This window comes from Solanum pennellii, chromosome 1 (genome assembly GCF_001406875.1).
Source record: "Solanum pennellii chromosome 1, SPENNV200".
In the NCBI taxonomy this organism is placed as follows: Eukaryota; Viridiplantae; Streptophyta; class Magnoliopsida; order Solanales; family Solanaceae; genus Solanum; species Solanum pennellii.
In genome coordinates, this window is record NC_028637.1 from 570,700 (window position 1) to 598,483 (window position 27,784).

Below are 27,784 nucleotides of genomic sequence, written 5' to 3' on the forward strand. Positions count from 1 at the left end.
AATCTTCATGTGGTCGATCGATATGTTATAAGCCATTGAATCAGGGTATCTAGGTTGTTTATAATATGATTACATCGCATTATTTGGTGTGTTTATTTCGGATTCCGCGTGTACTAGAGATGTTTTGTATATGACCATTACCTTATAAAGATTAAAACTTTGAAGCAGAGTTTTGGAGCAAAAGTAAAGTTGTTTTTATAATCTATAGGTTACGAGCCAATCAGGGTAGCTAGGTTTTCTACGTCATACTGTTTGGATTCATCTATCCCGAACTCCTGTGTGTACAAGGGGATTCGATTAATGAAAAAAAAAAGAATTTTTGGTTCAGTTCTTCACCTTGACAGAAAATAGAATTGATTGAATTTTTGGTTCAGTTCTATTTTTGTTTTATTTCCTTAGAGATAAGACGTCATGAGTAGTTATACGATAAAATATGTTTTTGTAAGATGAACTATTGCTATTATGTGAAGATAAATACTTACTCGCATTCAGTATCTATATTAAACTATATTTTAATTAACTAATTTTATGATGAACGCGATAAAATAAATGCGCATAAATCGTGTTATATGATTAGAAGTGTTATAACAAACATCGAGTTTGAATAAATTTTTACCATTGTACTAGTCCTTGCTAGAATATTTATTGCTTGATTTTGAGTTATTTTTAACCTTAATTGTATTACATGGAAATTAATTATTTTTCTTTCGGTTTAAGAAGCTAAACAATTTTGTTCATTAAATGGTAATTAATTAATCTTTTGGTTTCTTTCATATAATAAAATAATTATCCGTTACAGAATTTATATGATCCTTAATTACATCTACATAAAATTATCATTTCATACATTTTTCTTACCCTAAATTTAGAAAAAAGAAAAAATAAAATGTTTGATGATGAATTTGAAGGAAAAAATATTTTATTTTATCTCATTTTCAATTTCTATTTTTCTTGGTCTTTTTTTCCCTTTATCTGTTGATTCACAATGCAATAAAAATTTAATAATTATAAATTTTGGTGACTCAAATTCTGATACTGGTGGATATGTTATAGTACGTGGCATGATTGGACAGCTTCCGAAAATACATACTTTTAATCATGATTTATCTGGTCGAATGTGTGATGGCAAATTAATTATCGATTTTCTATGTAAGTTTGATTTGTTATTACACTGTCTTTTATTTGATTTCTTGATCAATGTTCGATATTCAGGATCTTGATTCATGTCGAAAGATCTCTTTCTATCAAAAACGATTATATATTCATTGTTTTAAACCCGAGATAGTCGATTGATTAAAAGAAGAAGAAGAATATATCATTTCACTATAATCTTTGATGGTTACATCGTGTGATATCATTAGATAATTGAGATAATTTGTTACTATTGTTTTTTCAAATCATATTATTTTTTAAGAAATTGTAATATCTTTTTGTTTTTTATTCGATGTTTGATAGTAATTCCTTTCTTATCGAGTATTCGAAGTTCGAACTCAAAACTGTTAATTAAAAATGAAAAAAACACTTATATTAAGAATAGAAGAATATATATTGTTTTATTATGTATGATATCGTTAGATAATTGAAACAATCTCTCTTTTTTTACCTTTTTTTTATCGAAATCATTTTTTTATTTATAAGAAATTAATATAATTTACTTTTGAATTTGATTAATTCACATGAGTAAGTTTCATTTTCAAGAATAATGCGTTTCTAATTCAAGGTGATTTCATATTTAAAGTTTAAACTCAAAATAGTAAATTAAAAATGAAAGGATATTTATTTATATTTTATTTTTTTCCGTCTCATGATTAATTTTTGTTTATTTATTAATTTGATTTTCATTGTTTTTTTTATTATAGGTGAAAGTGTGGGAAATGGATATTTGACTCCATTTATGGAATCAATAGGCAAAAACTTCACAAATGGAGTCAATTTTGCTATTGCTGGTTCTAAAACTCTTCCAAAATTGAATTTTTTCAATTTGCACATCCAATTTGCTCAATTCAATCGGTTTCGATCTCTTTCTCTCGAGTTATTTAACAAAGGTATATGAAATTATAACGTCCTCCAGTCTTTGATTCAGTGAAATAAGCACAAAAACACGTGTCGTGTAAATCAGACGCATGTCATATTGTCATAGACAGACTGAATTTCGAGATATAATTAACCATATGACCCCCTCAAGGGTTTGATCCAGTAAAATGAGCACAACACGTATTATGTGAAGTCAGATTCATCAACACGTGTTGTGTTAGTCGTATTCATATCACATATAGACTGAATTTCGGAATATAATTAACCAACTGATCCTCGATAATATTTCGATTGATAGGTGATGGAAATTTGCTAGGAGATAAAGATTTAAGGAATGCACTTTATACAATTGATATTGGACAAAATGATTTGGATGGAATATTTGGTAAAGTCACATATGAAAAAGCAATTCTCAAAATTCCTGATATTATTTCTGAAATTGAAAATGTTATAAAGGTAAGTTTAATGAATTTGTATCATTATTATTTTCTAATTTTTTTTTTTACTTTTCCTTTATTATTATTTATTTTATTGGATTTATTGAATTTGCAGGGAATTTATGAACAAGGTGGAAATAATTTTTGGGTACATAATACAGGACCATTAGGGTGTTTGCCTAAATCACTTGCAACATATAAGAAAAATGAGAGTGATTATGATGAAAATGGATGTTTAATTTCATTTAATGAAGGTGCAAAAATATTTAATAACAAATTACAAGTCCTTTGTGAAAAATTAAGAGATGAAATGAAGAATATCACCATTGTATATGTTGATATCTACTCCATCAAATATGATCTCATTGCTAATTCTTCTACTTATGGTAAGTCTTTTGTTTCCTTCCTTAAATATCAGTTCGACATCTGTGCTCTCCAACTTTAATTGTGTATAAATAGATAAATATGTCCTACGTGCAATGATGCACGTAGAATGTGAATTGTTACGAGAACACGTTTTATCTACTTGTTCAACTTAATATATGTTTAAGGCACTGCTTATGCACAATCGAAGTTGGAGTGCATAGATGTCAAACACAGCAAAGTTGAAAGGTATATTTATATATTAATGCCAAAAGAAACTATCGTAGTTGGGTCTATGTTGCTCGAACGCTTCAAAAATGTCGACGGGTGCGTGTTAGATCCTCCAAATATAGTGTATTTTTGAAGGATCTGACACAGGTGTGACAACATTTTTAGAGAGTCTGAGGAACTTCATTGAACGAGTGGAGATCACGTGAACCCATAGAAGCATGTCCTTTCTTATCTATACTTACCTTATTGGAGACCAGTTTGGTGTAAACACTGAGTGCGGGACAAGACTTTCTTGACTATGTATTGGTTCTCCTTTTTTTTGGCAGGGTTTATGAATCCATTAATGGGATGTTGTGGATATGGAGGGCCACCATACAACTTTGAATCAAACAACATTTGTGGACAAGGAAACTACACAATATGTGAAGATAGATTCAAGTACATTAGTTGGGATGGTATTCACTACACAGAAGCAGCTAATGGCTTTGTTGCCTCCAAAATACTCTCAACACACTATTCTACACCTCCACTCAAGTTACATAGCTTTTGCAACATTGCACCTTGATATGTCAACTAGATTCTTGTCCAACACAAATGTTTTTCTAGTTAAATGAAATATTTTCATTGATCATGAGCATGTTTATATTTCTGAGCTGAGAGTCTTTCAGAAACTCTCTGCCTCCGCGATATAATGACAAAGTCTACATACATTCTACCTGTTCTCGTAATATATAGACGAGGGATATAACAATGATAAGAGAGACAAAGAACATTAGGATGCATTTTTACTCCAATACTCAAATAGCTCATACCAGGATGGATGCTAACAAATGAGTGTATATCCAAAAATAGGCAACAAGATCAAGTTCAAGATGACACCAAAAATGGTGAAACTCCATAGTACCTACTTCAAGACAGTTTTTGAAGTACATAGATTATTCAGATAAAAGAATCTTCCCATCAGTTTGGATAAAGTAGTCTTCCCAAAACTATAAAGGTAGGAATATTGAAAAGATCAAATGTCTAACCTAAATTTCCGCAAGTCAATGTGTCACCAACAAAAATCTTAAAGCCTTTGAAGGCGTGAGGATAAAGAAAGAGCGAAAACAGTACTAATACAACAAGGCGAAGATGTTATTTCTAATAAAGCTCAACTTGAGAGGATGTATCTCTTTTTTGCAACAATCACAATCCGATTTTCTTCTCGACCTTCTGAATTTGGTTAAGGAAGATCCAAGTCATCTGTATAGGCAAAAGAAAGAAGCAAATATATGTTAGAAGTGTATAAAACCGAGAGAATGGAAGTTGGGAGAAATGGAGGGGAACATACCATAACATGAGGGGCAATCCTAACACAATATACTGGAAATCCAGTGTAAAATTTGAAGGGTCCTCCTGCCTTCAAAGTCTTCATGGCACAATCGAAAGAACCAGTGTAGGGCAATTTTCCTTCAGCATCTGGTTGCATTTTCTGAATCTGGGTCTTCACGTAATCAAATGGTAAACTGCAAGCAGCAGCAAAGAATCCAGAAACACTGCTGGCCCCTGTATTTTAATAACACGAAAGGTACTTTTTGTAAGAACATGAAACATTATGCCTCGTGGGGGATGTTGAAGTTTGCAGCATATTCATCATTAATAATAGAACTAACGTTCAAGACAGTCGAATGTGAAGAGAAAGGAAAAAAAGGCACTTGAACGCACTAATACCCCAGACAACCTTTACCCCTTTCCGTGATTGTTGAATGCCACAACAAAACTGACTTTCCCGGTAACATTCCAGAGCCAGAACAGAAGAATATACTCAAAGGCATAACTTACACCATCTTACAGTCTGCACTACTGTAACCAGCTATTCAAGCCCCCTTAGTCCACCAAGAAACTAGAATGGATAAAAGTTCCATAAGCATAAACACAGGAAGCAAAGTAGAGATTAGACAAAACATTTCCCAGCAGGCCGTTTTCGCCATAAAAGCACTAATTGCACCAAAGAGAGAAATCAGGCCTAAAGATGCTGCATTTTCTAGCATTTAGTAACTTAATGATTAGCCACACTATGCAAAAGATGGGAGGATTTCTCCAAAGAGAAGTTTGCTTCTTCTTTTTTCAAGAAAAATTGGAAACATTTGATGCCCTCTTGAAATTACAATACCTAAACCCTTCTTGAGGGACCACACTGAGAAACTTGACTTAAAACTAAAATCAAGACCTGTAGTACATATAGGATACACCAGTGCTAAAACCATGGATGCAGTTGTACAGAAATTATCTTACCTACTACTGTAGCAGCCTCGCCCATGCCAAGGTTGTCCCTGAAGAACTCCACACTCTGATCATAAGAGGCAAGCATACCCATGTTCAATGCCATTGCCCTTACTACTGTTGGGCCAGCACCTTTCCAGAGGGCTAGAACTCCTTCATCAGCCGCAATACGGGAGAGTGCATGGAATGCATTTGTGTAATTGCGTCTCTGTGCTAAAGGCAAGGTAGCATCAGCTTGCATACGAATGAGGGCCAAATCTGCTGGACTACCAACAGTTGCACCAATTGCTCCAGCAGTCAGACCACACAAAGCCTTTTGGTATAGAGGTAAGGGCTTCCCTTCATTAGCCTCAATGGCCTTGTTCGTCAAAATTCTGTTTTAAGAAAACAAGAAGAAAGGTAAAAGAGTTAGTCCTACTTCTTTTTTCTTTTCATGGATAAATATAGAAAGAACATTGCCAAGCAAAATGCATAACAGCACTAAGTTGTACTATTATAAAAACCCATCCCAAAATCACCAACAATATAGTGTTTATAGCTAGGTTTTAAATCACGAAAAAGTTTCAATATCTTCACACTATTTGCTGAAGGGTACAGACAATAGACAAAAACAGGCCTTCATTTAATGATAGTCTACTTACATGCGAAATGTAGCTTCCTGTCGCACATAAATCGATGTCCTGAAACCATCTCATCATCCTCCAAAGGAAGAAGACCATGGATTCTCATTGATTTGTCTTTATCCACATGGAAAATGGAAACCCAAACTGGTTCTCAACAACTCATGATTAATGAGCCAAAGGATTTGAAGTGGTTTTAGAGGATTCAAGACTTCAAGTGGTTTGCAAATACACTTGACACAACAATCAAGCATGGAATAAGTGATGTCGGTTATTAAACCTTTATATTTTATCTAAGAATTCATTTTATTTTCTTGAACCTACAGATTTTTGTTCCAGGCTAATTCTTTTCAAAAGGCATGTTAGCTCAATATTTCCATAAACACTTAAAATTTTAGCAAAACCCTGAATCCCAATGGAGGTCCAACAATGATATCACACCCCTTATAAATAGAAAAGCAGAAAAGAACACAGTAAACCCAATAACTACAACAACCTCATAAAATTATAAAATAATACCAAGCTGCAAAGCCTACAAGAAGTTAACAGCCAAGTGGAGGGGAGAAGAAGTTAACAGCCAAGTGGAGGGGAGAGGGAGAGGGAGAGGAAGAGGGAGAGGGAGAGGGAGAGGGAGACATGGGGTGTCTTAATCTTCAAAAAATCAGAAAAGCAAGACTTGCAGAAAATCAAACCACTGTTCACAAATTTATTCCATGTCGAGACTTGACATAACCAAAGAGTAACTTCACTAGAAGACAACTCCAATAAGATGTGCCAAGTACCTCAATATGAGTAGTTCAAACTGTGTCTTGATTCAAATAAGACCAAGTGAAAAATTAGATATGATAAGGAGGGTGTGACTATGCAGAATAACAGTGGTATCAAGATACCAGAGTAAATCCTTGGGCAACCACCGGTCACAACTATGAACCTTGACACATCATCAATAGTATTTGAAATTTTAAATAAGCTTGGCTCATTCTAATTGGAGAAAAGATAAATATAGGACAAACTACCTGAATGACCCAAGTCGGGCAGTTGTGTAGGTTGCCTGCCTAAGAAGCCCAGCTGACAGACCCTGCATAAGATGATAAATAATTGATGGCATCGAATAACCAAAAAAACATATAACACAAAAATATGAGAGGAAGTGCATTAAGCTATCCACTTATGGCTTTGGACAATCTTGATATAAGACATCAGTCTTAGATTGGAAGGACAGTACTAATATTGCATCCATCTCAGAGTTAAGATTATCCAAGCACTGTGCAGTCCATCTGATCACTTGAAGCTAGTCACTAAAGCTTACAATATTTGTTATCTTTCTCAATTGTCCTCCCAGTAAAAGCCATCTGAATTTTAGGTATAATCGTTTATTTTCCCTAGGTACTTCCATAGGAAATCTAACAACTATCTCGATTAACAATTGTCCAATATATAAGTTAATGGTACGGGAGCCACTTGCATCAAATGCAGGCAGCTTTCACCAGCTTAATTCTAGTGGAAAAAGCATCACCTAATTTTCTTGATGATTTTTTTCCAAGAAAATAGGTAATCCAGTACGGCATAACCAATGTATTGGAGAGATTTATCGTTCCTACTCCATTGAGGATACTATAATATATGAACTAATGCATCCTCCCGAGTTTAAAAGAATAAGCTATACTCATTACTTGGTGGGAAATTAAAATACCTATCTGTTTCTTGTGATCCGAGATAAAATAAAGATCCATTCAACCAGAGATCAACAAGTAAATGCCAATACATTATTAATCATCAACCAAAGCTACACAGAGATAAATCTCACAAGAACAAACCTTGTAAAAGGCACCAAAACCTTCATTTTTAAGCATGGTCTTGGTAACCTCAGCTGCTGATCCCTGTCCCAATTGTATCCTCACCTGCTCGCCATCATAAGAAAGACGTAACATAAATCAGAATAGATCCCATCAAAACTTTAGCACACCACAAACTGAAAGACTCAAACTTTCACATCATATTGCATAACAAACTGCCCCAAAGATTCAATCTTTTCCACTCACTACAAAACAACCCTATATAAGAAAAGTAAACTGACACATTTCAATCAAATCCATTTGATCTAAGATCTGAAATCCAACCAAATCCACCAAAACATCAGTACTAAACATCCCATATAAAACGAAACATTCATTTGATTCAAGATCTGAACACGACCCACTAAACAAACACATCTCAAAACCCCAAAAACACATCAAAACATCAAAAAAGACAGGATCTTTACAATCAAGAACACACTAACAATCATGAAAAGCAATACCCATAAAACATAAAATCAAGATTGTGGTAAAGATGTTACCTTTATCATATCAATAGGCTGAATAACACAGGTAGCAAGCATACCAGAGACACCTCCATTAATAAATGGCTTAACAGTAGGCCAAACACCTCCAGATTTTGGCTTCTCACCCATTCTTTCTCAGCTCTCTTTCTCTTCAGATTTCAAAAAGAGAATAAGGGCCTTTGGGGACTGAAGCTCCAAGGGGTTTTCACAAGAGTAAAAAAGAGACTTTAAGGCAAAGGGGATAGAGGTATTTATACACAACAACAAATAATACCACTCTTGTTGAGCCAATTAAGAAGGGAAAAACCCTTTTGTGTGGTGGTTGAATCAATTTTTGTGTGTGACTAGGACTGCATTAATTTATTATCTCTAACATTAGCCCTTCATTTTAACAAAATTACACTTTTTAGAAATTAGAAATATGTACTTTTAAAATTATACTCGTCTCTGTTTCAATTTACGTAACGTAGTTTAGCTTGAGATCATCGTGTGAAATAATGGTTGAGAAAGATAGAAAGATTATTCTTTAATTGATGATAATATGTCATGGTATATATACTCTTGCTTCTTTATTAGAAAAATCACGATTTTATTTTTGCTTATCCTGATCGTCGAGCTTGATCAACTCTACTCTTTTTCCTTGTCCCAGCATGTTATTTTATTTCGTTCTTTATACGTACTATCGCTTGAAGGAAGGGCACCGATCATCCCATCCCAAATTCCCCCCAAAGTTTGCTCAAATTTCAACGAAGACGGAAAAAATTACTAGATGATTATTCACATATGTCCTGGCCTTAGTGGATAAAGTTATAACTTTGTATCTATTGTGGGTGGCATGTGGCAGGTATCTTATGAGATTTGACGAGACATGTTGCAGGTGAAAGGTGACAAGTATCTTGTGGAAGGCATGTTACTGATGAAAAATGACAAGTATCTATTAGAATTAATCGAGACATGTTGTTGGCGGGAGATGACAAGTACCTTGTGAAATCAGCCGAGATATATTGCTGGTAAGAGGTGTTACATATTCCATAAAATTAATTGAAATGTACAAAAACTAATCCAAACACCACTCGATTATTTTTAAAAATGATATTTTCTCTTAACACTCATTTAGTAAAACCTTATCTCATCCTAAACTCCAATGGTCTTGAACAAAGATTCCATTAAAGTAGACATATTTTTAATTTTTTTATCATGTTATTCTAGTATGATCATGCAAAATGGATTGAATTATAAAAAGAATCATTCTATAATTTTTCAAAAATAAAATAAAATCCACCAAGAATCTACTTTAATTTGTTGAAAGGAACATACATTTGACAACTTTTTACTTTTATTCTTCAAGATATAGCAAAGGGATATACCTTGCTTTATAATTGTTGGAAAAAATTATATTTCAAAATTTGGTCTCATCATTATGTTTTTGTAAGTACACCATTATGAAAGAAATTAACTAATTAAAACACTACAAATTGAATGAAAATCATGGTGTATCTCAAAGATATAACATGAATATTTAAAAAAATTATGATATATACATATGATCGAATTTGCAGCTAGGATCGCAAGGAGTTCATATAATTTTTTTTTTATTGAAAGGTTATATTATATATACGAAGTTAAAACCTTTTATATATTAAGTTTTTACGATTTCTTTGTATGTTTACCTATTTATATTAAATTCCATAGTGATATCTTGTATATTACTATACTATTGTAAATATACTTGTTTACATGGGCAAAAAAGTCTTCTACATTTTGCAATGGAGAAGATGAGCAACAAATAAATTAGAACTTATATTTCACACACAAGTTGAAAATAAAAACAAAGTATCATAATTGTCATCTTTTTTTTTTTTCCAAAAAAAAAATATACTATTTAATTTGTGATGGGAAATTTCTTAAATTGAAATTTGGCATCAAAATATGGGCAGAACTTTGAAATAAAGTTAGAGAGGAAAAAAACTTTTTCGAAAAAAGATTTTAATTTCGAGTTTTAAAAATAAATAAAAATTACTTTCGATTAAAAGTAAAATTTTCTCTCCAAGAGTTTTCTATACGTATTTAAGAAAAAAAATTGTAAAAATAGTGAATTATTTGATCTTCCAACAATTTTTAATCACCAACATTGTATTTTATTTTTTATTTTTTAATTATTTTTTCTACTTGTTTGATGTTTTCTATAATTAATGGCATTAAAAGTAAATACTATTTTTAATGAGGGTATTAACGGGATTTTGAACTCCTTTAAACATTTAATTTCCCCGTTTTACGAGGTCTGCAAGTAAGTTAATCAATCCGACGATTGCTTCAAGGCATATGTTTCCAATAATACCCCTAAACTATAATATCAATAACAAATTAAAAAATAAAATAATAAATATTTCAAAATTTTATATGATTTTAATTTAGATAAGATATGACGCAACTTCATGTTGAAGACATGATCAACTTTGTAGAACGTAGCAACGATAAATTTTGTATTATCTTGCGAAAGTTTAGTCTTGGTAGTGTGCCCATCGTAATACTAATCGTACTCGGTAATACTTTACACAATTTTTTCTTATTAACTGATATGATTTCTTCTTTTATTTTGAGTTTGACGCACTTGAGTTGATGGTATTTCCAAAGCAATTTACCTATCTTTATCAGATAGTGATAATGATGGCGTAGATTGTATCTTTTCTAGGCCCCACCTAATAGAATTTCATTGAATATATTGTTGTTATTGTTTTCCATTCACTTTATTTAAAATTTCAAATTCAAATTTTGAATATAAAAAAATTCTTTTAAGAAACTTTTTCCTTTTAACATATTTTATATGACGTGAATTTAATTTAACCGATACTTCACATATAGAATATCGAATAACAAGTGAAAATTAAAAAAAAAATTAGTTTCAAAAGATAAATAAATTTAAGACCATGCAAATGTCACAAATGTAACAAGAAGAATGGCTAAGAAGTTGAGGTAAACGCCATTTCTTTTGTCATTTTCATTATTTCTTTTTCAATAGATAAAACCAAAGAGCAGTTTTTAAAATTTTGCAATTAAATGATAAATAACTAATTGTATAATTTATGAGTAAAATTGGATTATGTCACATGTTATATGATTAATTAAACTTAAAAAAGACAGCGCTTTTAATAATTGATTTTAATTAATTATAGTACCATTTTTTTCCACTTATACTTTAAGTCAAAGTCAAGTAAAGTGCACATATAAATATATAAATAAATAAAGTCAAGAAAGTTTAGTCGATGCTATGATCAAAATTATATAACGTCACATATTAATTATTCGATGTGAATCATTAGTTTCACAAAAGTTATTTTGTGTAAAGTATAAAGTATGACAATTTCAAGAAGACGGAGGATTATTAAATTACATTTGATTGAAGATAATATTTCATAATTAAATTATTTACCCCAACCATTTATACATAAGTGCTTTTTGATTAGAAACAAATTATCTTACGGTTAATTATATCATGACACAACTTATATCATCACTATAATATAGTAAAACATAAACTATAGTTTCATAAATTCTTTCTTTTTTTTTAATTCCACTTTATATATACATTGTATTTCCTAAAACAAATTATAGTATAGTCATAATCGTGAGTTTGATCATTTAACCCTAATACACTTGTCATCATTTGCAAAAAATAAAAATTAAAAAAAACAAAAAAAATATTAACATCAATATATATATATATATATATATATATATATAGTTTCACAAAACCTTTTTTGAAAAATTTCCCACTTTATAAAGCCATTGTATTTACCTAAAACAAATCATCAAATTGGCCTCAGAAATAGTAGTTATAATCATGGTTACACTAAAAAAAATGTGAATTATTTGGATATTTTCCCAAAATTAGTATGAAAATTCACAAGTTACTTATTTATTTGTGAATTTTCATACTAATTCCCATAAAAATCACATATAACTCACAATTCTCTTATAGTGTTTTGATCATACCCTAAACCAAAGTCATCATTGGCAAAAAAAATAATAATTAAAAAAATAAAAATATAATAATTGAAAGATAAATAAACAGTATCACTCTAATACTTAAAAACTAAAAGATTTAAAATTAAAAATACAGCATATAAACATTATAACAAATAAATAATGTAGAACCCCAACGTCCAAATACACCATAAAAAATTATAATAAATAAATAATGTAGAACCCCAACGTCCAAATACACCATAAAAAATTAGATGCAAAGGATAGTGAGGGGAACATTACTATAGCTTCACATACTAAAATACTACACTATAAATTTATTTTGAAGTTAGAAGATTTAAGTATGAACTATACACTATAAATTTATTTTGAAGTTAGAAGATTTAAATATGAACTATAAATTTATTTTGAAGTTAGAAGCTGCGCAGAGAAGGAGAAATTAATTATTATTGTGGGTAAATGTAGGGTTAGTGGTTCTATTTATATAGTGGAGTGAGAGGAAGCTAGGGTTTTGGGGATTGGGCTTTTAACATAGTCGTGAAGTAAGGCCCATAAGCATGAAGCCCATTTATTTCAAAGCTTTGTTGGGTTGTCTTTTAAGGGGGTCGTTAGGTAGCTCGATAAGTAAGAACTTTATGTATTTATTTTCGTATAATTTATACGATGTTTCGTAGGGGTGGGCATAAACATCGTAAAATCGAAACACCGAATCAAATCGAATTTTTTCAGAATTTTGGTTCGATATTTTGGATCGGTATTCAGTTTACTTTTTCGTATTTTTCGGTATTTTGGTTAGATTTTCGATACGTATTATTTTGATTTTTGATATTTCGGTTTAAACAAAAATATTATACTATAATTTATATTATATTTATATTATATCAATTAATAATTATTAATGTTAAATAATTTTTTTTTAAAAAAAAAATGTAAAACCCTATGTAATGTCTCTATTCCTAATTCATCTTTATTGAGTATATTATAAGATGTATAACTAATATTACGATCAAAATGTGGTAGTTATATAGCACGTATATTATAAGATGTATAACTAATACACTTCCAATTTAGATTGCTTGAAGTTCACAGGGTGAATAATAAATAAAATTTTTATGCCAAAAAATAAACTTACATATTTTAAGAAAAGAAAATTATTCAAAATATATTCTAACATTTATCAAAATTGCATGGACATCTATATATCTTTAGGATTATACACTATTAAATAGTTATTGTCCTAAATTTCATTTTTTTCGTTACAAAAGACATTATTATATAATATATACTATCAACTTGATATATTTTGTGAATCTACAATTTTGAGTTCATACATTTTAAATTTAAAAAATAACTTGTTACGTTTTAACCATACATACGAAATATGAGTCGAACATTATACTTATTGGATAATTAATTATATTTTTTAAATTTTTTTTTAGAAGTATGATATTATGTCTTCAAATAGCAGATTTTAGATAACCAAATAATTTAATAAAATGAAGGAAAAATATAATATAAATAGCAGGCCAGGTTCGTGATTACAAATTACTAGTTTTTTTTAATGGTTGACATATTACAAAATTGTCCTAATTAATCTACCATATGTTATGATATTTTTTTTGTCTGCTCAAACTTTTATATATAACATACTACTATAATTTCATAAATTCTTTTTTATAAAAATTCCACTATAAATACTTTGTATTTCCTAAAACAAATTATCAAATTGGCCTCAGAAATAGTAGTTATAATCATATTTACACTACAAAAAACACAATGTGAATTATTTGAGATTTTCGTAAGAGTAATATGTAAATTCACAAATTATTTATTTTCTTTGTGAATTTTCATACTACTTTCAAAAAAATCACACATAATTCACAATTTTCTTGTAGTGTTTGATCTTTAAACACTAAACCAAAGTCATCATTGGCAAAAAAATACTAAAATAATAATTAAAAAAAAACAAATAAGCAGTATCACTGTAATACTTAAAAACTAAGAATTAAGATTAAATAAACAACATTTAAACATTATAATAAATAAATTATGTAGTACCCCAACGTCCAAATACACCACAAAAAAATTAGATGCAAAGGATAGCGAGGGGAACATTATTATAGCTTCACTTACTAAAATATCACACAATAAAAAGTGTAATACACAAATATATAATTAGCAAAGCATATTATAAATCTACGCAAATCTTATCATTATCTCGTAAAAATATAATATGACAAACAACTCAGTCCCTTAGATGTTCAAATTAATTGTGATCATTTTCACAAATCATTACAGGTCTGTAACTGTAAAAAATTGATCATCACAGTTGTTATCATATAATATGATATAAATATAAAATATATAAAAAAAATTATGATGAATAAACTCAGTCCCTTAGATGTTCAAATTTTTTGCGATCATTTTCACAAATCATTACAGGTCTGTAACTGTAAAAAATTACTCATCATTGTTTATTCATCAAAAAAAAATCATGCAAAAAAATAATATAGCTATTCCAGTTACTCTCCACAAGATTAAAATTAAATGAGGAGAAAGATGAATAAATGGAACAACACAAATTATTATTGCTTCAAGGGAACGAGTTGGTCAAAAATAAATTATTTCTTGCCAACCAGATTAAAGAAGCATATATAAATATATGAACAAAAATAAATAAACACAAATTTATTTTTATATATGAACAAAAATAAATAAACACAAATTTATTTAGAAGTTAGGAGATATACACCACCTTTGAAGATTTCAATCTGCAGCTGCAGAGGAGGAGAAACTGATGTGAGTTAATGTAGGGTTAGTGGTTCTATTTATATAGAGGGAGCTAGGGTTTTGGGGAGTGGGCTTTGAAGTTATGGCCCAAACGTATGAAGCCCATTTATTTCAAGGCTTGTTGGGTTGTATCTAAAGGGGTTGTTTGGTACACCATCGTTATATATCGTTAACTGTCATCAGCATTCGCCATGTTTATTAGTTATTAGTATCATTCGATTAATAATTATCACGGTTAATCATTACGTATTGTGTACTAATATGCCCTAAGATACTATCCGCGATCATCATCGTCAGCTATAATCTAACGTCATTCCAAATCGACACACATAATCATCATCGTTAGTCAATATCACCATCAATTGTTGTGTAGAAAATTTTACATTTTTATTGATATAATATGAAATTGATTTTATATTTATTACTTTTTAAACAAAAACTATTTCTATACATCGGATGTTGAGAAAATAAATGGTCTTAACTGTTTTGTATTTCAGATTCAAACGTCTAGATATTAATGCACATCTTAATTATTATATGTCATTGGACCTTATTCTCTGGCTCAAAATAGAGCAAAGAAAGCTTTAGATCTTTTTATTATTTCGTGATATGGACCCAAAACAAAGATTCAGCTGCTATGGACATTTACCCAATTAACTAAAAATATAATCTACTGAGGTAGAAGATTATGCAATGATAAACTTTTTTTCAAATATAAAGCTTTTTGGCCAATTCAAATCTCAATCGTAAGACATTTAGATACTTGGTCTAAGGGTTCCCTCACAAGTTCAAAATTGAACTACTTATAAAAATGTAACATTAAATCCACTAATAAACTTGGAATCGAGACGTATATATTATTTATACTTTTGGAAATCATTATTGTTGTTGACCTAAATTTTTTTATTTTTTGGTTAAGGAAGACATATTATGAACTAAATTAACTAGGAAGACATAGTACTTTATTTAAAGAATAGTTGACATAATAATCATAAAATTTGAATTTATATGTATATTTAGGACATGTATACACCCTCTTATAACTAGCAAAAATTGATCAATTGATGTGACAATGTCTCCATTTTTAGGCATCTTTTAGCTCAAATAGATCCCAATTTAATTAGTACGGTATATTCTCAGCTACTTCACCTATTTAGTCGATCGTCTATCGAAGAAATAAACTCCACTTATAATTCGTAGTACTATTCTCAACTAACACAAAAATTCCGAAACTACAATTTTGAGTTCATAAGTTCCAAATTCAAAAAAAATAACAACTTATTAAATGAACTTTTAACTTATGCATACGGGATATGAATCGAAGCTATATAATTCTTACGAATTAGAAACCTAGTAGGTTTAGTAGTTGTTATTCTAAGTTATAAAATGAAGCGTGCAACCAAAAGATTCTAATATTATATCTACTATATAGTCTCCATGAAATTAACATTATACTTATTGGATGATTTTTTTTTTATATTTTTTTTTAAATTTTTTTAGAAGTATTATATGTATCCAAATGGCAGATTTTAGATGACCAAATTATTTAAGAAAATGATGAAAAAATAAAATATTAAATAGCAGGCCAGGTTCGTGATTGCAACTTAGTTTTTTTTTATGGTTGACACATTACAAAATTGTCCTAATTAATCTACCAAATATTATGCTATTTTTTGTCAATAACTAGACCATATTTGACTTTTATTTCTTTTAATATAATATAGTAATAATTATTATTATTATTATTATAATTATACTATACATTTTGTATTTTATGACATGGTATCTAGAATCATGTACTGCCTAGCATGTCTCAAATTTTTTTATGTTTCTCCCTTGTGAAATCTTTAAAATTATAATTTTAGAAGATTTTATGATTTTCCTTTTTAGTTGAGTAATTCAATCTTTTTTTTATTTTGGAAATTCATATTGATATTTAACCGTTGGTATTCAATAGTCTGATTAATTTAGAGTTGTATTTATCATTAAAATTCATTAAGGAGAAAAGTGTTCATATTTTAATAACATGGGAGATTCTGTTCATTTTATTTCTATTGTATTCGATGAAAATTAAGATTACTCTTTATTAAGAAAAATATCGGAGTTTTTTTTTTGTAGGCATTGATAATGGTATTCATACTATATCAAAAATAATCTTTAACAACGATTAATTAACGATAATAGTTTAATTGTCACTAAAATGTATTTTAGCAGTAATTAATGCTCTTTTGTAAATGTTGTTAAAGCCTATAACAATATTGAATCAAATGACTATTAACTAATAACGATAAAGACTCTAACCTCTTTATTAATATATATATTTTTGCGATAGCGTTCTGATCTTTAAAAAAGGGACAATATTTGCCTTTTAAGAACAATTCCATTACTAAATAGTATAATACTTAAAAAAATACATACAACAATGCCATCATGAGTTCATTACTAGTAATTGAAAATCAATAAAAAGAAAAAAAAAATTCCATAGACAATTAATTAATTAGACCTATAGTAGTTGATATGTTAGGTATTTTGATAATCCAAAATATTAATTATTATTGTTATTTTATTATTATTATTATATAAAAAGAAAAGAATCTTTATGAGATAAAATGCCAAAAACTAAGGCATCATTTTCCACCCCTTTTAACCAAAAAGACAAAGAACGTGCATAAGTGTGAGACTTAGAGCAAAAATATAGCAAATATAACAAACTAAACAAACATTATAATAATTTTAAACAAATATAATTTGGTTTAATCATTCATCTTAAACAAGTCATTTTTCCTTCATGACATAACATATTCCCACATCTTCTCACCACAACACACATTTTCTTTTCGCTTTCGAATCTCGTGTTTGATATCTGTATTAAAACATTCACTAAATCAGATTCACGTTAAGTACAACTCATCTAAGTGGAAAATAAAAAACCCACAAGTATCTTTTTTCCATTTTGAGTACTCGAACACAAAACTCTTGATTAAGAGTAGAACAATCTTATCCATCTCATCACAATACAAACTTCATCTCATCACAATACAAACTTTTCTTTTTATTTCTCTCAGTGTTCGATATCTGTATTGAGACATACACTAATTACGATTCACGCTATGTAAGACTCAAGGGAGAAACGTATGATCCCTATAATTTTTTTTTCCAGATTCGCGTTATAAAACTGAACGGAGAAACGTATGATCCGTAAAAATAAATTTTTTTCTATTTTTCAATATTCGAATGCAAAACTCCCGATTTAAATTAGAACGATCTTATCCACTCCACCAGAACTCGACGCGGTTCATGCACTTTGATATTTCAGTCAACTAATGAAAGAACAAGTAAATGAAAACAAGGCTAACCATAAACTCCAAAGACTTATATAAACAACCTAAACATTGTCTCATCTTGTTTAAACAAACACTCTCTATTTCCTCTCCTTATTATTAGTCCTTTTAACATCTCTTTTTTCTCTCTCTCTTTTACTTCCATATGGAACAACAACAACAACAACAACTACAACTACACAATCCCATCAAAAAGTTTAGTCCTAAACTTCAAAAACAAAGAAAATTTGTTGGTGTAAGACAAAGACCTTCTGGAAAATGGGTTGCTGAGATCAAGAACACAACACAAAAGATTAGAATGTGGCTCGGAACGTTTGATTCTGCTGAAGAAGCTGCTCGAGCCTACGATGAGGCTGCTTGTCTCCTTCGAGGCTCAAATGCTCGAACGAATTTCCATAACCATACCCCTGTTAGCCCTGCTCTTTCTATGAAAATTAGAAACCTAATCAACCATAAGAAAAGTCTCAACAAAATCAATCACAAAAGTACTAGTACTAGTAGTACTAGTACTAGGGCTAGTAGCAGCAGTATTCCGACTTCAGCAACTAGTCATCAAGAAAGTCAAATATCGAATGATGATGCATATAAGCCGGATTTGAACTTCTATGATCAAATAACATCTTCAAATTTCGATCATACATCAACATTTACAAATGATTTTGACACGATTCTTCTTGACGATGAAAATGTTGATAACTTTCATGACGTAGTACCAAAGGAGATTATCGAAGATCATACTCAATTCGAAAATATGAGAGTTGAAAGACAAATATCAGCATCACTATATGCTATGAATGGAGTCAATGAATATTGGGACAATTTTCATGATAGTAGTAATAATAATAATAATGATGCTACTTATTGGGATCTCCCTATGCTCTACCAAATGTTTTGTCCAAGTTAGGGATTTCTCCGATTCTTTAAAAATATCGTTTCGTTTTGTATGTAAGCTACACATATTTCGAGGATTCGATACTTTCACAAGGTCTGAGTTATAATTGTTTTAGGCCTTTCTCAAATCTATTATCAAATCAAGCTATTGAGCATTTTTAATATATATTTTTTGGGGTATATTAGAAACAATATAATATTTCATGAGCTATATTGCTTAAATCGATCAAGGGAAAAAAAAACTCTATATATTTTATCGTTCTTTTTCATACGAACAAAGCTCTATCATGTACATGATCTTTGTTTTGCGAAAAAGGCCTTTCTCAAATCTATTATCAAATCAAGCTATTGAGCATTTTTAATATATATATATTTTTTGGATATATAAGAAATAATATAATATTTCATGAGCTATATTGCTTAAATTGATCAAGGAAAAAAAACTCTATATATTTTATCGTTCTTTTCCATACGAACAAAGCTTTATTATGTACATGATTTTTGTTTTTGCAAAAAAGGCAATATTACAGTACTCATATTGCTAAATAAATAAATATTTACGATCTTCAATAATAACGATAAGAAAGTGATGATTTATAGTATAAAATTATTTGCATATCAATTATTTTTATTGAAGGGTTATCTTAATTATTAGAATTACTAATATTTAATGTTCCTCCCTAATAAATATAAGAATTTTATGTCTAGCTAGAAGTCTAAAGATAATGGACTGTTTTACACTTTTTTTTCTCCCATTAACTTGGAAAAGATTAAAAAGCCACCTTTAAAAAAAAAAAAGTTATAAATCTAGAAACCCAAATATCAAATTAAAAATTATTATAAAGAAAAGAAAAAAATATTCCTATTTACTCTTTAAGCCCCAATTATTATTTTTTTTTATAAAATACACTTTTCACTAAAGTTTAATAATAGACCATAAGTATTTTCCTTTTTTAGCCCATCAAGAATTAAAAGTTTGTTCAAATTTCCAAAAAGCACCTATAATAATTAACTAAACATAACTATCAAACGATCTGATATAGTTTATCAGTCTACTTTTTTCTTAATCAGAATTTTCGAATTCAAGTTAGTATAAAAAAAATTCAAAATTCTCGATAGAATACACTTCCTCTTGAATAAAGCGCTACATGACGTGAATTCAGTTGAGTCAGATTACGATGCAAATATATTTACTTTTTTCTTAATTAGATTCTCGAATTCAAGCTAGTATGAAAATATTCTCGATAAGACACATTTTCTCTTGAATAGAATGCTACATGACGTGAGTCTAGATGAGTCAGATTCTGATGTGAATATCAAATGTTCGAAAAAATAAAAATAAAAAAATTTACTACTAAAAGTGGAAAAAGAAAGAAAATAAATAATAAGAGTGGAATTACAGGAGGGAAAAGCACAAAGAGAGTCTTATGTAATGGCGAAATAGCCACGTCATCACTTGTTACCTTTCCCTTTCTTCAATAAAAAGACACTTCTTTTGAATCAAAATCCTTATACAACTCTTCTTCTGCTTCTTTCAATTCACTTAAAAACACTTTGAATTGCATCAAAAAGGAAGAAAATTTGTTAAAATTTACTCAATTGGGTGAGTTGTTCTGCTGAAGTTATTGTACTTGTTCTGTAGTTTGATGTATATACAGTTTAGTTCTTGATACTGTGTTTATTCAACTGATTGCTGTTTGTTTTCTGCAGTTTAATGCTTTTTGATTTGTGGGGTTTAGTTTTCTTGAGGTTATTTTGTTCTATTGTGTTTAAAGTTTGGTTCTTGATAGTTGATACTGTGTTTGTTCAATTGATTTCTGTTTGTTTGCTGTAGTTTAATGCTTTTTGATTTGTGGGGTTTAGTTTTCTTGAAGTTATTTTGGTTTATTTTGCTTAAGGTTTGGTTCTTGATAGTGATACTGTGTTTGTTCAATTGATTTCTGTTTGTTTGCTGCAGTTTAATGCTTTCTGATATGTGGGGTTTAGTTTTCTTGAAGTTATTGGTGTAAAGTTTGGTTCTTGATTCTGTGTCTATTCAATTGATTTCAGTTTGTTTTGTCCAGTTTAATGCTTTCTGATTGGTGGGGTTTTGTTTTGTTGAAGTTATTTTGTTCTATTCTGTTTAAAGTTTGGTTCTTGATAGTTGATACTGTGTTTGTTCAATCGATTTCGGGTTGTTCGCTGCAGTTGTATGTCTTTTGAGTTGTGGGTTTCTGTTTTCGTTTAAATTGTGATGTAGTTAGTATGTAGTTCACCATAGGGAGCAGAGCTGGGTAGGACCAAGGCCTTCGGCAAATTACACTCGTTATGGTTAAAAATTCTTTTTTTTTTTAAAATTGTATATATAGTAGATTTGCTTTCCATTTGTACTTTCATTTGCTTCACTTGAGCCAGGCTCTTTCGGAAACAACCTCTCTACCTCCAAGAGGTAGGGGTAAGGTCTGTGTATGGCTTTACCCTCCCTAAACCCCACTTTGTGTGATTTCACTTGGTATATTGTTGTATATACACTAGGAGTAGAATAGTCGATATTGAATCACTTTGGCCAATTTGTCTGTTTAGTTCTTCTTATTTTGAACTCTCTTAGTGAAAGTCCTAGCTCCACCATGGCACCACCGGTTTGCATATCACCATGGTATGGTTTTATATGTGTGTGTTTATGTGTAAACAAAGGACAAACAAATTTTAGTAACAAGTACTATTATTTTGAGTTTCTACTGACTAGTAAGATGTTAGTTGAGCTTCATCTGGGTTTCCTAAAAACTTGCTGGCAATGAAGGCAGGCTGAAATTCTCTCATTCACTCCATTTTTTAATTTTTTGCTGTTGTACTTGTTATTGTTTAAGCTCATCGCTACTTATCCTCTACATATACCCTGCTCCCCTTCTTACTGACCTGTTGCTCTAGGGTTCATCAGTTTGACTAGTTTCAATTGCATCTCTTTTCTGTCTTTCAGTAAGTAGTAGCATGGAATTTCTGAATATTTACCCTAGTAGCTGTGGTTTACGTTGTTTACTTATGTATTTTCTATCTTGATGCATTTCAGTTGTTTCTTGATACTACTATGTTTGTTCCATTGATTTCAGTTTGTTTTGTGCAGTTCAATGCTTTCGGATTATTTTTCCCTTATTCTTGACGTCATTTTTCTCTATTTTGATGTATTTCAGTTTGGTTCGTGATTGTATTTAGTTCAATTGATAATCAGTTTGTTTGTCCATTTTATTGGTTTTAATATTTCTGGGGTTCATGTTTTCTTGGAGTGTCTTTTTTCAATTGTGACGATCACAATATGTTCTTCGCATATGACTTTGGTGTTTAAACTGCAGCAAACAAACATAGGCTGAAGATCCTTTCATATCACTCCCAATTTTTTTATTTCTTGTTGTTGTACTTGTTAGCATTTAAGCTCATCATTTCTCATATCCTACATAGTCACTATTCCCTTTATAACCTGTCGTTTATCAGTTTGACTGCTTTGGTGAATCTTGTCAGTCCCTGCATCCTCATTAAAATATCTCTTGTTATTTCTTGTTGTTGTATGTGATTTGCTAATCTGAGCTCGTTTTCAGTGAAGCTGGATTATAGGTATAAGTGACTACCTTTTTGAATTACTCTCATTGATGGTGCACGGAAGCTAGGGTGTACACTTCTACTGAAAAAGTGGTACAGAGCTTTATTGCAATAGTTAAAGTTGGGGCCTCAAAAATGTCGAGCGGAGATGGACCTAAAGTCTCCTGTGAAGAAATACAAATGGTATGCACAATCTTTTTTTAGATGAGTTGTGATCTTCCACATGTTATTTTGTCTTTGGTTAGATTTGTGCTCATTTATTAATCATTTTCAAGAAACAAAATTATCACTTCTCTTAAACACCGAGGATTTGTACTCGGTTCTCTTCCCCATTGCGTGGAAGAACATTTTGCTGGCTCATTGACGACAATCTACAACTAATAAAATCCTTGGACTTTGTTCCTTAGAGCATCTCTATGTTTATATTTCAGTTGAACCTTTATAAAATGCTAATCACTAATAACATGGAACTCGACCAATACTGCATCATCTAGGCTCTAGCATTGCTATTTCAACCCCTCCTTATTAAACAATACCAAATAAAAAGAAGCTTGGGTATCTTACTTAGATGATCACCAGCTGTTCCAAATTGAATAATCACGAGATCTGCGCGCATAGATGCGTGAAAAGATGATGCTTGTTTTGATTTTCAGGTGCAAAATCGGATTGAGCACTGTCTTCGGCAATACATGAGTCGGAAAGAAGTCGTGAACACTCTCTTCATCCAGGACAACATAGAGCCTACATTTACTGAACTCGGTATGTTTTATATTTTCAATCCATACACTCACTTCCTCCATGTAATGTGGAGTGAGGACTTAACTTGGCAATTCCTGTAACACAGGTTCCAAAAGAGATTCAAATAAGGATCACAAAGCTTCCTATGGTTAATAATGGCTTCCAATATTTCTCACACTTCCTGAAAATAAGAGATAAACATTATTAAACAATTGAATGTACATAGAAATTTCCAATCATAAACTATCATAAAGAGTTTCTTTTGTCCATGAGTTTTTGCGCTCTATCACACAGCTGATGCTCTGCCAAATAATTAAAACAAATCTGACTGCCCTTCTCTGTTTGTGTGCCGTTTTTTAGCTGTCTCTGTTGTCACCTTTCTATCTCTAACTTTTACAGTAGAATGCTTCCTTTGCTGATGAATAAATGTCTGAATGCATCATATGTGAATATTTCTTGAACAGTTGCATCGACTCTCTAACACTTAGTTATTGGTGATCGGTGAGGGTTCTATCCCCTAACTTGTAATCCCTTCCCCATATTCCCTTTAATAGAACGAGTAATAAAAACACATATCTCAAATTAGAGAAAAGTTAGTGGCCATATAATCTTTTTTCAGTTTTTAAGATAAGTCTATTCACAAATATTTTATACTTTTTTCAACTTGGAAGATCAGTCTTTTCACAAATATCGCTATTTACAGCTTCCTAAGCTTAACACTTTTTTTAAGTATCAAGGATTCAAAGAAATTATTTTCACAAATTCAGATTGCTATTAACTATACTAAAAATATTTTTGACTTTTCTGTTAGATGTATATGTATGCTAGTGAGGCTATTTAAAATACTTGATCAGTGTAATGTTAATCTGTGTCCATCCAAATAACTGCTGATGAATAATTGTATGAATGCACATGTAAACACAGTGAGTCATTGCTTCTGTCTACCCTTAGATTTCTTTAAAGGGAAAAAGGTCAACTTTTGCCTGTATTATCTGAAATTGAGCAACGTTGTCCTTCACTTAATTTTGGTCTAATATTATCCTTGTCGGTAGTTACAAGTCTTCTTTTTCTTTCTTTCTCGTTTTAAATTTTTTTTTTTTTGAGATGGTAATAAGCTTGTAATAAATTCATAAAAAACTGTGAAGCCACAGTTACAGATAAAAGAAAGCAAAAACTGCTAAACTAGAAGAAAGTATCTACTGAAAACTGCTGAAAAAGACTAGAGTCTCGTAAGACTTGTAGAAGAACCTCAGTGTCTTCTATATATTCTTTTTAAAACCAAAAATGAGAAAACAAAATGTAACTTAGTTTCATCTTTTGGACTGGGTTGCTTAAATTTGGTTTCCTGGTCTAGGATGCTATATTCCATCTGTTGAACTTTCCAGAACAGTAATAAGAGTTTGAAGTAATATTTTAGAATTGGATATTCCCACATTTAAAAAATGCTTCTATAAAGTTCAGCTCAGAACTTTTGACTTCCTTTGAACTTGACAGTTTTGTTAATTTGATCACTTCTAATTATCTGAACTCATCAGTGGGAGTAATACTGCTACCTTTGCCAGATACCTGTGTCATTCTAGAAGCAATTGAAGTTATTTTTTACTATCCGTCTTGTTCCTCTGCTTATGAATGTACTCATGAGCATTTGCAGCTCTAGTAGGTATATTAATATGAAACTGATTTGAGGAAAGATGATATTAATACTAACCTCTTCTGTTTTATTTTGTCCTTGTTTCCAGTATTGCCTACAGGCGAGTAGCAATTTACAGCTTTATGTGGTTCTGGTTTCCCAACTCTTTTAACATTATGATGTTCTCGCTGTTTTTCAGTTTGGCAGAAACTAGAAGAAGAAAATCAGGAATTTTTCCAAGCATATTACCTGAAGCTGATGGTGAAAGAGCAAATAATAGAATTCAACAGGTTGCTTTCGGAGCAGGTGAAGATGACGCAGCAAGTTCCAAGTGCAATTGCTTCTCTACCTATGTCTAATGGGTGTAATATTATGCCAAGTAAGATGGATACTTAGTGAACCTTTCTGCATTTAGGTGTCATGCATCAATCAGTAGTCACTGAGTAGCTACAAAAATCACTTGTGTAACTGGGCAGTTCATGTTCTATTGTGCATATACGTAGCATCCAACTTCTCAACTGTATGAAGTTACCTCAAAATGTCGCATAAACCAGAGCTGCACTTAAACCTAATTGGTTGGCAGACTCTTCGATTTGGTCTGCAATCAAATGCCTGCTTTGTCTCAGTAATTCTGGTGCTGTTGATGTGGTTGCATTCATATACATGTGGTTTATGCTAATTATGGAATAGCCTCTTACCCCTTACTTATTTGTTGCATCCATGAGGTTCCCACTTGTATAGAAGTTTGGGTGCCTTTCGGAGAAAACTGTATCATCACTCTTTAGTTTTCCTCTTGTATGAGGGCAATTGTTGTTCTTGTCCCCTTTTAATGTAATTTATTACACTATCAAAAAGATTTAGCTTAATTTGTCTGATCTTTAATGCAACAAGCATGATGAGCACTGTTTTCAGTTTGGAGCCTGCAACTAAACTCTTGTCTAGTCTTATCCTTATCTTCATTGCCTTCTATTTGCTTGTTACATTTGAGAAGCTGTGTTGTTGTCTCTAGTTAATGTTAAGTTTTCTTGCCTTACTGCAGTGCATCAAAATTCAACTTGCGGTGCTGCCGAAAATGTTGGAACTGCTGCAAAGCCTAATGGCATGCACAAACCTGTACATGCTGATAGACCCAATGCATTCAGTAACAGCAGCTCATCTGTTCTCTCTTGCATGCAAACAACAATTGATATTCCTTCTCAAAGCAGGAAAATTGATGGTCCTCCTAATATGTTTTTGGGCCAGCCCTCTAACATGGGGATGAGACAAACAATGGATGGGAGGATTATTAAGACAGAACCTATCTATGGTGGCAATTCTCCGTTTGCCTTTGGTCCTCATGGCACTTACTTGGAGTCACGTTCTGCAATGGGCGATGCATCTGTCTCATCGTTTAGTAGTGTGGAGTCGAACACACAACCTCTTAATGAACCTCTTCTGGATGCTGACACTTCTTCGTTTGGATTTCTAGGGGAGATACCTCAAAATTTTGGTTTCTCAGACTTGACTGCTGATTTCACTAATACTTCTGGTATGTGTCTTCCTCTCCCTATTTTCTCTGTAATTTCACCAAGCATCTCTGGGTTCGCCTTTTTTCACTTTCAACGTTTCAGGTATTAAAATGAGCTGGTATTGATGCTAATCAGGCATACTTTATATTCGTTTTGACCATGTTCAGATATATTAGGGAGCTACTCTAGGACTCCCTTTTTAGCAACAGATACTGGCAACTTGCTCGATTCAAACGGTAGGTGGGATATTCCCAAAGCAAGACTTCTGTACTTCTTTTGCTATTCTCTTCGGATAACCAATATCACGTCTTTGACTTTCAGGAGGCATTGAGAGGTTAACCAATCCCTCAGAGAACTTGAGATACACTAATTTCAGTGGAGATTGATCGTGTATAGGTAACTTTCTCCATCTTATAAGATTCATCAGAGTTGTAGTACTACTTACTTTTTGGTTCCATTTTGTTCGACGATTTTGAGTGGACATAATGTTTAAGATATTAATTTTGTTTATGGTGCTGGTAGCACATACATCGGTTCATAGGTGCAACATGATGATTGAAGGTGTAAAAAAAGGACTTATATTGTATAGAACTCATGTGCTTGGTTTTCCAACACACATGTGAGAATTATGATCTTCGTTCGTTCATTCCTTCACGTCTCGTTGAAGGGGAGGACTTAGTATAGGATGAAGTAGGTGTGGTTTTTGTGCCAATTGATGGATGTTTCTCTTAGAAATGACTCACTGTTGATGTTTCTCGTTGCAGATTCGATCAAAACACATACACGACGATAGCTTTTGTATATTGCTGGCTGCTCAAGTGGTTTTAGGATATTTGGATTTTCTGGTATTGTAGGTTTGAGGTTTTCATCATGAAGGATAATTCAAACATGAAAGATTTCAATAGAGATCTTTGTACAAAGAGTTAAATGTGATTTAGAACATTGTTATTTTAGCCACATATAGCATACTGTCTGATTTTTAGTGTAACTATGAAACAGTATTGAAGTTTTACAGCATATTGGACCTGAAAATTTCAGCATTTATTTCTATTTTTTACCGCT

General features: G+C 31.1%; 4 protein-coding genes and 4 non-coding genes across 10 annotated transcripts; 3 read left to right on the forward strand and 5 right to left on the reverse strand.

The window, feature by feature from the left end:
- Positions 1-893: 893 nt before the first annotated feature.
- Positions 894-3,777, forward strand: LOC107016367 (GDSL esterase/lipase At1g09390-like). The gene is made up of 5 exons (XM_027913192.1): positions 894-1,149; positions 1,860-2,045; positions 2,333-2,490; positions 2,587-2,857; positions 3,392-3,777. The coding sequence occupies exons 1-5, from the start codon at positions 894-896 to the stop codon at positions 3,628-3,630; spliced, it is 1,110 nt and encodes a 369-aa protein (XP_027768993.1). The 3' UTR covers positions 3,631-3,777.
- A 107-nt stretch (positions 3,778-3,884) lies between these two features.
- On the reverse strand, positions 3,885-8,531 carry LOC107005612 (mitochondrial dicarboxylate/tricarboxylate transporter DTC). The gene is made up of 6 exons (XM_015204256.2): positions 8,286-8,531; positions 7,765-7,848; positions 6,964-7,025; positions 5,340-5,701; positions 4,396-4,610; positions 3,885-4,307 (listed from the first exon to the last, which is right to left on the reverse strand). Exons 1-6 carry the CDS (start codon positions 8,397-8,399, stop codon positions 4,251-4,253), a joined length of 894 nt encoding a protein of 297 aa, XP_015059742.1. The 5' UTR covers positions 8,400-8,531; the 3' UTR covers positions 3,885-4,250.
- Positions 8,532-12,466: 3,935 nt separating this feature from the next.
- LOC114075817 lies at positions 12,467-12,603 on the reverse strand. Its single transcript, XR_003576205.1, has one exon. It is a non-coding gene; the product is annotated as a small nucleolar RNA snoR136 (small nucleolar RNA).
- A 1,698-nt stretch (positions 12,604-14,301) lies between these two features.
- Positions 14,302-14,441, reverse strand: LOC114075816. The gene has a single exon (XR_003576204.1). It is a non-coding gene; the product is annotated as a small nucleolar RNA snoR136 (small nucleolar RNA).
- Positions 14,442-14,493: 52 nt separating this feature from the next.
- Positions 14,494-14,588, reverse strand: LOC114075778. The gene has a single exon (XR_003576166.1). It is a non-coding gene; the product is annotated as a small nucleolar RNA SNORD25 (small nucleolar RNA).
- Positions 14,589-14,637: 49 nt separating this feature from the next.
- Positions 14,638-14,732, reverse strand: LOC114075777. The gene has a single exon (XR_003576165.1). It is a non-coding gene; the product is annotated as a small nucleolar RNA SNORD25 (small nucleolar RNA).
- Positions 14,733-18,473: 3,741 nt separating this feature from the next.
- Positions 18,474-19,444, forward strand: LOC107016376 (ethylene-responsive transcription factor ERN1). The gene has a single exon (XM_027914099.1). The coding sequence runs from the start codon at positions 18,531-18,533 to the stop codon at positions 19,287-19,289; it is 759 nt and encodes a 252-aa protein (XP_027769900.1). The 5' UTR covers positions 18,474-18,530; the 3' UTR covers positions 19,290-19,444.
- Positions 19,445-20,659: 1,215 nt separating this feature from the next.
- On the forward strand, positions 20,660-27,779 carry LOC107008280. 3 transcript variants are annotated; one of them, XM_015207257.1, is made up of 8 exons: positions 20,660-20,879; positions 22,851-23,029; positions 23,500-23,605; positions 25,414-25,593; positions 26,254-26,742; positions 26,890-26,958; positions 27,044-27,118; positions 27,487-27,754. In XM_015207257.1, the coding sequence occupies exons 2-7, from the start codon at positions 22,982-22,984 to the stop codon at positions 27,106-27,108; spliced, it is 957 nt and encodes a 318-aa protein (XP_015062743.1). In that variant the 5' UTR covers positions 20,660-20,879; positions 22,851-22,981; the 3' UTR covers positions 27,109-27,118; positions 27,487-27,754. The 3 variants fall into 3 exon arrangements, with proteins under 3 accessions (XP_015062743.1, XP_027769862.1, XP_015062733.1); XM_015207247.2 differs by having other exon boundaries at positions 20,686-20,879; positions 22,846-23,029; positions 27,487-27,779; XM_027914061.1 differs by lacking the exons at positions 27,044-27,118; positions 27,487-27,754 and having other exon boundaries at positions 20,683-20,879; positions 22,846-23,029; positions 26,825-26,959.
- The last annotated feature ends 5 nt before the right edge of the window (positions 27,780-27,784 follow it).